The sequence below is a fragment of the Oncorhynchus keta genome, chromosome 4 (assembly GCF_023373465.1).
Source record: "Oncorhynchus keta strain PuntledgeMale-10-30-2019 chromosome 4, Oket_V2, whole genome shotgun sequence".
Taxonomy (NCBI): domain Eukaryota; kingdom Metazoa; phylum Chordata; class Actinopteri; order Salmoniformes; family Salmonidae; genus Oncorhynchus; species Oncorhynchus keta.
In genome coordinates, this window is record NC_068424.1 from 83,417,663 (window position 1) to 83,428,371 (window position 10,709).

At 39.0% G+C, this 10,709-nt stretch overlaps 1 protein-coding gene across 1 annotated transcript in view; it reads left to right on the forward strand.

Moving 5' to 3' along the window:
• Positions 1-2,218: 2,218 nt before the first annotated feature.
• LOC127929732 (beta-synuclein-like) overlaps positions 2,219-10,709 on the forward strand; it is a 38,140-nt gene continuing 29,649 nt past the window's right edge. The window contains exons 1-2 of the mRNA XM_052517984.1: positions 2,219-2,352; positions 3,765-3,906. Coding sequence (XP_052373944.1) covers positions 3,786-3,906 — 121 coding nt within the window. The 5' untranslated portion in view covers positions 2,219-2,352; positions 3,765-3,785. The remainder of the gene's footprint in view (positions 2,353-3,764; positions 3,907-10,709) is intronic.

A 10,709-nucleotide genomic window follows, 5' to 3' on the forward strand; every position in this document is an offset into this window, starting at 1 on the left:
ACTAACTTTCAGAAACATGGGCAGCGTGAACGACCCGCCTGGGATCCCGTACTAACTTTCAGAGACATGGGCAGCGTGAACCACGCCTGGGATCCCGTACTAACTTTCAGAAACATGGGCAGCGTGAACGACCCGCCTGGGATCCCGTACTAACTTTCAGAGACATGGGCAGCGTGAACGACCCGCCTGGGATCCCGTACTAACTTTCAGAAACATGGGCAGCGTGAACGACCCGCCTGGGATCCCGTACTAACTTTCAGAGACATGGGCACCGTGAACGACCCGTCTGGGATCCCGTACTGACTTTCAGAAACATGGGCACCGTGAGCGACACGCCTGGGATCCCGTACTAACTTTCAGAAACATGGGCAGCGTGAACGACCCGCCTGGGATCCCGTACTAACTTTCAGAAACATGGGCACCGTGAACGACCCGTCTGGGATCCCGTACTAACTTTCAGAGACATGGGCAGCGTGAACGACCCGCCTGGGATCCCGTACTAACTTTCAGAAACATGGGCAGCGTGAACGACCCGCCTGGGATCCCGCACTAACTTTCAGAGACAATACGATCCGCCTGGGATCCCGTACTAACTTTCAGAGACATGGGCAGTGTGAACGACCCGCCTGGGATCCCGTACTAACTTTCAGAAACATGGGCAGTGTGAACGACCCGCCTGGGATCCCGTACTAACTTTCAGAAACATGGGCAAAAAGTCAGTTCTGCACCTCCTAATAATTTTTTAAATATATTTTTACCTTTATTTAACCAGGCAAGTCAGTTAAGAACAAATTCTTATTTTCAATAATGGCCTCGGAAAAGTGGGTTAACTGCCTTGTTCAGGGGCAGAACGACAGATTTGTACCTGGTCAGCTCGGGGATTTGAACTTGCAACCTTCCGGTTACTAGCCGAACCCTCTAACCACTAGGCTACGCTGCCGCCCCATCAATAATACACATTTTAAGAACCAACCTGAGAGCCTAGAGTAAGTAGCATATATCGTGCGGAACCATGGACAGCGCAGTTCTGGCGGCGGTAGTTAAACTAGCAGGCAGAAACAGCTGATGGAAGACCACATTACAGTATTCACGGGTCCAATAGTTTGAAAGTCACACCTGGGGAACTGCCTGAAAGCTTTTCTATTTCTCCTAATGTCACAGTAATCAATAAGGCACTTCTGCGGGATGGCCTGATGTCATCAAGTCACCGCTCTTCTTGACCAAGGGGGAATTGATGTGGGCAAAAGAGGGGGGGTTTCCACTCTTTCTCACCCTCCTTCTCTCTATGGGCTCTCTCCGTTTCACGTCGTCACAGAACATAATTGCCCATCTTCACTTCGTACACGTGCAAAACAAATGAAACAAACGACATAACAGTATAATCTGTTAGTTCCCCGTTTTTCAGTTAGAGAACATTTTTCAGTTAGAGAACATTTTTCAGTTAGAGAACATTTTCAGAACATTGATAATCATCTTACAATTAGCAGGCCTGCTGTTACTAGCACTGCTGATACTACCACTGCTGATACTACCACTGCTGATACTACCACTGCTAATACTACCACTGCTAATACTACCACTGCTAATACTACCACTGCTAATACTACCACTACCACTGCTAATACTACCACTGCTAATACTACCACTGCTAATACTACCACTGCTAATACTACCACTGCTAATACTACCACTACCACTGCTAATACTACCACTGCTAATACTACCACTGCTAATACTACCACTGCTGTTGCTAATACTACCACTGCTGTTGCTAATACTACCACTGCTGTTGCTAATACTACCACTGCTGATACTACCACTGCTGTTGCTAATACTACCACTGCTGATACTACCACTGCTGTTGCTAATACTACCACTGCTGATACTAATACTACCACTGCTGATACTACCACTGCTGTTGCTAATACTACCACTGCTGTTGCTAATACTACCACTGCTGATACTAATACTACCACTGCTGATACTACCACTGCTGATACTAATACTACCACTGCTGTTGCTAATACTACTTTGACTAATTGTCTTGTCAGACACATACTCATAATAACAAATGATGTTATGTGTTTTCTATTTTAAAGGGGTAAAGACTATATTGTTGATGGTCACGATGATGATCATGATGATAGTGATGTTGATGTCGTGCTGTTGGAATGATCAATGAAAAAGGGGGCTACGTGTTCAGTCGCTTCCTATTGGTCGACAGACAGACAATCCCGAGGAAGGCCCACCTACCTAGAGATCAGTTACTGACAGCAGCTCCCGTTCTAGGCTATATTTGAATCAGCTGGGCAATAGAACCTTGAGGAAACAAGTCATCTTTCTAAAGAAAAGGTAAGAGGATTTAATGATGTTTGTTTGTGATATTTGTGTTTGGCGTCGAGAGAAAGGAAAAACATTTAGGAGGTTGTATAGAAATAATATCGACATTATAACGGTACGTTTTATAGGAGAGGGGGGTCATTGAAGCCTACAAATATTTTAGTTTATTATGTAACTTATCCGTGTCAATTATAGATAACCAACACGTTGAATTAAATCAGTGTCAAACGGAAACCTGATGAAACGACGAAATAGCAATTGTTGCATTTGAAGAGAAAATTGACGAGACATAATTTCCTGAATGGGCGTTCTCTATAAGGTACAGTAGCCTAATAATTATTATAATATTAACGCATCGACATTATTGATTAAATCGTGTATTTGATTTTTAAAAATGAATAGAAATATTTGTTTTATGTCATATTCTGCCCTGTAGATATATACGTATTTATTGACAAAATACATATTGTTCTTGGTGCCCGTGATGAGCATCACGTAGTTTTCTCCCTCCCCTTCCCCCACATAGAATAGTAGGGTTAGGCAATATCACATGTAATGCGCTTGGTTAAATAGGTAGATCACATAGGCGCTATTTCAAATTCAACTTCCTGACTTGTCCTCGGCTCGCGCGGACATTAAGAGTAATATTACAAGTAATAATTAATGACCGCGAGCACATTTAACCATTTCATATAAACATGTTTCCCCCATTCTCTCGCTCTCTCTGGATATTTCATGACATTTGGAGAAAGAGAAGGGAGGAGGTGCGAAAAAAATAAAAAACGTCCTTTACTATAATGGTCTGTGGCAGAGAGGTTCGGCTATCGAGGCCAACTGTGAACGGAGACCGGAGGCTTCCTCCAATCCCCATTCTTCCGTTATCCCAACCAATGAATCTATGGTGTTAGAAGGAAGAAAACACGAAAGAGAAAAGGGGAACAGTGAAAGCTAGTTACATGCGTTAAGCTACTAACATCCTCCTCATCTGCCAATAAATCAACTACAGTCCATAACCGAGAAATACCGAATAAAACTCATTCAGAATACGTCATTAAAAGGCGCTCTTTCAGCACCATGGACAGTTATCATTGTATTTGGTATGGCTATCCATCTCTCCAGCGCAATCAATCCGTCAAAAACAGTCATTCAACTGTATATAATAACACATGGTAAACTACTGACAATCAGTGTTGTAATGGGATCCCATTCCCTCCTCTCCAGATCTCCAGGACCCTACCGAATACAAAATAATTCATCATACATATATACAACGCTCTGCTTCAGGTCTTTTGTCTCTTCTTTAGATATAGCTTTCCGTTAGCATATAACTAGTACTAGGCCTACCACGTTACTACGGTATAGGACTATAGGCCGATACAATAGACTACATGGGACGTGATTCATGCTTCTTTGCATCTCTCCAGAGCTCCAGGACCAGGGTCGAGATGGATGTGTTCATGAAAGGGTTGTCCAAAGCTAAAGACGGCATGGCGATGGCCGCGGAGAAGACTAAGGAGGGAGCTGCGCTGGCGGCGGAAAAGACCAAGGAAGGCGCCATGTTTATCGGTAAGACCCGAGCTTTAGAACGTTTGACCGAAATCACTCTGAGTTGGATAATCCGGTACCTGTGACGTCCACGGCTTCAATTTAATGCATGCACATCACGAGCGCCTGCCGAGCGAGCAAGTTATTATGTACAGCAGAAATCGACCAATAAGAGTTGAGAGCGCTGAAATTTAGAACGCTTCGTAAAGCGACGCTATAGGTCCAGAGACAATGTACTTTTTCTTGATAGGTTGGAATAGGGGTGGGTCTTTTTGTCATCCTTTTTAATAGGATGTTATGGCTTCTCTTTGAAGCGTGTAGTAGTGAAAGCATAATTGATCCCTCACTGCCTACATTGCATTTTGTCTGTGCTATGGATTCATTCTATAGGTTACTATGGGTTTATTATGAAGGTTACTATGGGTTTATTATGTAGGTTACTATTGGTTTATTACGTAGGTTACTATGGGTTTATTATGTAGGTTACTATGGGTTTATTATGTAGCTTACTATGGGTTTATTATGAAGGTTACTATGGGTTTATTATGTAGGTTACTATTGGTTTATTACGTAGGTTACTATGGGTTTATTATGTAGGTTACTATGGGTTTATTATGTAGGTTACTATGGGTTCATTATGTAGGTTACTATGGGTTTATTATGAAGGTTACTATGGGTTTATTATGTAGGTTACTATGGGTTTATTATGTAGGTTACTATGGATTCATTATGTAGGTTACTATGGGTTTATTATGTAGGTTACTATTGGTTTATTATGTAGGTTACTATGGGTTTATTATGTAGGTTACTATGGGTTTATTATGTAGGTTACTATGGGTTTATTATGTAGGTTACTATGGGTTTATTATGTAGGTTACTATGGGTTCATTATGTAGGTTACTATGGGTTTATTATGTAGGTTACTATGGGTTCATTATGTAGGTTACTATGGGTTTATTATGTAGGTTACTATGGGTTCATTATGTAGGTTACTATGGGTTCATTATGTAGGTTACTATGGGTTTATTATGTAGGTTACTATGGGTTTATTATGTAGGTTACTATGGGTTTATTATGTAGGTTACTATGGGTTCATTATGTAGGTTACTATGGGTTTATTATGAAGGTTACTATGGGTTTATTATGTAGGTTACTATGGGTTTATTATGTAGGTTACTATGGGATTCATTATGTAGGTTACTATGGGTTTATTTTATTATGTAGGTTACTATTGGTTTATTATGTAGGTTACTATGGGTTTATTATGTAGGTTACTATGGGTTTATTATGTAGGTTACTATGGGTTTATTATGTAGGTTACTATGGGTTTATTATGTAGGTTACTATGGGTTTATTATGAAGGTTACTATGGGTTTATTATGTAGGTTACTATGGGTTTATTATGAAGGTTACTATGGGTTTATTATGTAGGTTACTATGGGTTTATTATGTAGGTTACTATGGGTTTATTATGTAGGTTACTATGGGTTTATTATGTAGGTTACTATGGGTTTATTATGTAGGTTACTATGGGTTTATTATGTAGGTTACTATGGGTTTATTATGAAGGTTACTATGGGTTTATTATGTAGGTTACTATGGGTTTATTATGAAGGTTACTATGGGTTTATTATGTAGGTTACTATGGGTTTATTATGTAGGTTACTATGGGTTTATTATGTAGGTTACTATGGGTTTATTATGTAGGTTACTATGGGTTTATTATGTAGGTTACTATGGGTTTATTATGTAGGTTACTATGGGTTTATTATGTAGGTTACTATGGGTTTATTATGTAGGTTACTATGGGTTTATTATGTAGGTTACTATGGGTTTATTATGTAGGTTACTATGGGTTTATTATGAAGGTTACTATGGGTTTATTATGTAGGTTACTATGGGTTTATTATGTAGGTTACTATGGGTTTATTATGTAGGTTACTATGGGTTTATTATGTAGGTTACTATGGGTTTATTATGTAGGTTACTATGGGTTTATTATGAAGGTTACTATGGGTTCATTATGTAGGTTACTATGGGTTTATTATGAAGGTTACTATGGGTTCATTATGTAGGTTACTATGGGTTTATTATGAAGGTTACTATGGGTTTATTATGTAGGTTACTATTGGTTTATTACGTAGGTTACTATGGGTTTATTATGTAGGTTACTATTGGTTTATTACGTAGGTTACTATGGGTTTATTATGTAGGTTACTATGGGTTTATTATGTAGGTTACTATGGGTTCATTATGTAGGTTACTATGGGTTTATTATGTAGGTTACTATGGGTTCATTCTATAGGTTACCATGGATGCATTCTATAGGTTACTATGGGTTTATTATGTAGGTTACTATGGGTTTATTATGTAGGTTACTATGGGTTCATTCTATAGGTTGCTATGGGTTTATTATGTAGGTTACTATGGGTTTATTATGTAGGTTACTATGGGTTTATTATGTAGGTTACTATGGGTTTATTATGTAGGTTACTATGGGTTTATTATGTAGGTTACTATGGGTTTATTATGTAGGTTACTATGGGTTTATTATGTAGGTTACTATGGGTTCATTCTATAGGTTACTATGGATTCATTATGTAGGTTACTATGGGTTTATTATGTAGGTTACTATGGATTCATTATGTAGGTTACTATGGATTCATTATGTAGGTTACTATGGATTCATTATGTAGGTTACTATGGGTTTATTATGTAGGTTACTATGGGTGTATTATGTAGGTTACTATGGGTTTATTATGTAGGTTACTATGGATTCATTATGTAGGTTACTATGGATTCATTATGTAGGTTACTATGGATTCATTATGTAGGTTACTATGGGTTTATTATGTAGGTTACTATGGGTTTATTATGTAGGTTACTATGGGTTTATTATGTAGGTTACTATGGATTCATTATGTAGGTTACTATGGGTTTATTATGTAGGTTACTATGGGTTTATTATGTAGGTTACTATGGGTTTATTATGTAGGTTACTATGGATTCATTATGTAGGTTACTATGGGTTTATTATGTAGGTTACTATGGATTCATTATGTAGGTTACTATGGGTTTATTATGTAGGTTACTATGGATTCATTATGTAGGCTAATTGGGGTTCATTCTGTAGGCTCCTGTGGATTGTGCACTACAAATGTATGGAAGGAGGATGTTGGCTGTGGCTGTCTACGTTACATGCAGGGCATTATGATATTAACATCATGTACAGGGAAAAGATACACATTGACCAATGAACAAGATGTGCTCACTGGTATATTCAATAATGAAGGCACTGACATTATATTTCACCAGGGGATTCCGATGTTGTAAATGACAAGGTTTCCTGAGGTGTGTGTCTGACTGGACATGAATAATATTGTCCCAGCTGAGGAAGTCAATTGTAAATGTGGCCAATTTACACTCTTAGAATAAAAGGTGCTAAGTAGAACCATACAGGGTTCTTCGGGTTTGTCCCCATAGGCCAACCCTTTTTGGTGCTGGGTAGAACACTTTGCACAGGGTTCTTTGAAGAACCCTTCAAAGAGGGTTCTTCAAAGAACCCTATGGGTTCTGCCTAGGTCCCACTATGAAGGGTTCTTCCTAGAACCATTTTATCTTTGGAGGGTTCTTCCTAGAACGTTCTATGAACGGTTCCACCAGGCTTATTAGCATTGAACATTTCATTATTTATGACAATACATTACATATATCATCATGCCTTTTTTTGAGGGACTAGTTCTACACTAGCACGATGGTGTTAGGAAACTCCTGGTTTACAGGCCACACATCAGACCTGCAAGTCACATTACTTTTTTAAAAACTGAAATATTACATTTACATAAGTATTCATACCCTATACTCAGTAATTTGTTGAAGCAACTTTGGAAGTGATTACAGCATTGAGTCATCTTGGGTATGAGGCTACAAGCTTGGCACACCTGTAATAATAATAATAATAATATGCCATTTAGCAGACGCTTTTATCCAAAGCGACTTACAGTCATGTGTACCAACTGAGCTACAGAAGGACCCCACCTGTATTTGGGGAGTTTCTCCCATTCTTCTCTGCAGATTCCTCTCAACCTCTGTCTGGTTGGATGGGGAGCGTCGCTGCACAGCTATTTTCAGGTCTCTCCACTCTAGAGATGTTAGATTGGGTTCAAGTCTATTTTCAGGTCTCTCCACTCTAGAGATGTTAGATTGGGTTCAAGTCTATTTTCAGGTCTCTCCACTCTAGAGATGTTAGATTGGGTTCAAGTCTATTTTCAGGTCTCTCTACTCTAGAGATGTTAGATTGGGTTCAAGTCTATTTTCAGGTCTCTTCAGAGATGTTAGATTGGGTTCAAGTCTATTTTCAGGTCTCTCCACTCTAGAGATGTTAGATTGGGTTCAAGTCTATTTTCAGGTCTCTTCAGAGATGTTAGATTGGGTTCAAGTCTATTTTCAGGTCTCTCCACTCTAGAGATGTTAGATTGGGTTCAAGTCTATTTTCAGGTCTCTCTACTCTAGAGATGTTAGATTGGGTTCAAGTCTATTTTCAGGTCTCTCCACTCTAGAGATGTTAGATTGGGTTCAAGTCTATTTTCAGGTCTCTCCACTCTAGAGATGTTAGATTGGGTTCAAGTCTATTTTCAGGTCTCTCCACTCTAGAGATGTTAGATTGGGTTCAAGTCTATTTTCAGGTCTCTCTACTCTAGAGATGTTAGATTGGGTTCAAGTCTATTTTCAGGTCTCTCCACTCTAGAGATGTTAGATTGGGTTCAAGTCTATTTTCAGGTCTCTCCACTCTAGAGATGTTAGATTTGGTTCAAGTCTATTTTCAGGTCTCTCTACTCTAGAGATGTTAGATTGGGTTCAAGTCTATTTTCAGGTCTCTCCACTCTAGAGATGTTAGAATGGGTTCAAGTCTATTTTCAGGTCTCTCCACTCTAGAGATGTTAGATTGGGTTCAAGTCTATTTTCAGGTCTCTCCACTCTAGCGATGTTAGATTGGGTTCAAGTCTATTTTCAGGTCTCTCCACTCTAGAGATGTTAGATTGGGTTCAAGTCTATTTTCAGGTCTCTCCACTCTAGAGATGTTAGATTGGGTTCAAGTCTATTTTCAGGTCTCTCCACTCTAGAGATGTTAGATTGGGTTCAAGTCTATTTTCAGGTCTCTCCACTCTAGAGATGTTAGATTGGGTTCAAGTCTATTTTCAGGTCTCTCCAGGTCTCTAGAGATGTTAGATTGGGTTCAAGTCTATTTTCAGGTCTCTCCACTCTAGAGATGTTAGATTGGGTTCAAGTCTATTTTCAGGTCTCTCTACTCTAGAGATGTTAGATTGGGTTCAAGTCTATTTTCAGGTCTCTCCACTCTAGAGATGTTAGATTGGGTTCAAGTCTATTTTCAGGTCTCTCCACTCTAGAGATGTTAGATTGGGTTCAAGTCTATTTTCAGGTCTCTCCACTCTAGAGATGTTAGATTGGGTTCAAGTCTATTTTCAGGTCTCTCTCACTCTAGAGAGGTCTCTCCACAGAGATCTAGAGATCAGTTAGATTGGGTTCAAGTCTATTTTATTTTCAGGTCTCTCCACTCTAGAGATGTTAGATTGGGTTCAAGTCTATTTTCAGGTCTCTCCACTCTAGAGATGTTAGATTGGGTTCAAGTCTATTTTCAGGTCTCTCTCTATTGGGTTCTCTAGAGATGTTAGATTGGGTTCAAGTCTATTTTCAGGTCTCTCCACTCTAGAGATGTTAGATTGGGTTCAAGTCTATTTTCAGGTCTCTCCACTCTAGAGATGTTAGATTGGGTTCAAGTCTATTTTCAGGTCTCTCCACTCTAGAGATGTTAGATTGGGTTCAAGTCTATTTTCAGGTCTCTCCACTCTAGAGATGTTAGATTGGGTTCAAGTCTATTTTCAGGTCTCTCCACTCTAGAGATGTTAGATTGGGTTCAAGTCTATTTTCAGGTCTCTCCACTCTAGAGATGTTAGATTGGGTTCAAGTCTATTTTCAGGTCTCTCCACTCTAGAGATGTTAGATTGGGTTCAAGTCTATTTTCAGGTCTCTCCACTCTAGAGATGTTAGATTGGGTTCAAGTCTATTTTCAGGTCTCTCCACATTAGACCCTGTACATATACATTAGACCCTGTACATATACATTAGACCCTGTACATATACATTAGACCCTGTACATATACATTAGACCCTGTACATATACATTAGACCCTGTACATATACATTAGGCCCTGTACATATACATTAGACCCTGTACATATACATTAGACCCTGTACATATACATTATGCCCTGTACATATACATTAGACCCTGTACATATACATTAGGCCCTGTACATATACATTAGACCCTGTACATATACATTAGACCCTGTACATATACATTAGACCCTGTACATATACATTAGGCCCTGTACATATACATTAGACCCTGTACATATACATTAGACCCTGTACATATACATTAGGCCCTGTACATATACATTAGACCCTGTACATATACATTATGCCCTGTACATATACATTATATACATATACATTAGACCCTGTACATATACATTAGACCCTGTACATATACATTAGACCCTGTACATATACATTAGACCCTGTACATATACATTAGACCCTGTACATATACATTAGACCCTGTACATATACATTAGGCCCTGTACATATACATTAGACCCTGTACATATACATTAGACCCTGTACATATACATTAGACCCTGTACATATACATTAGGCCCTGTACATATACATTAGACCCTGTACATATACATTAGACCCTGTACATATACATTAGGCCCTGTACATATACATTAGAC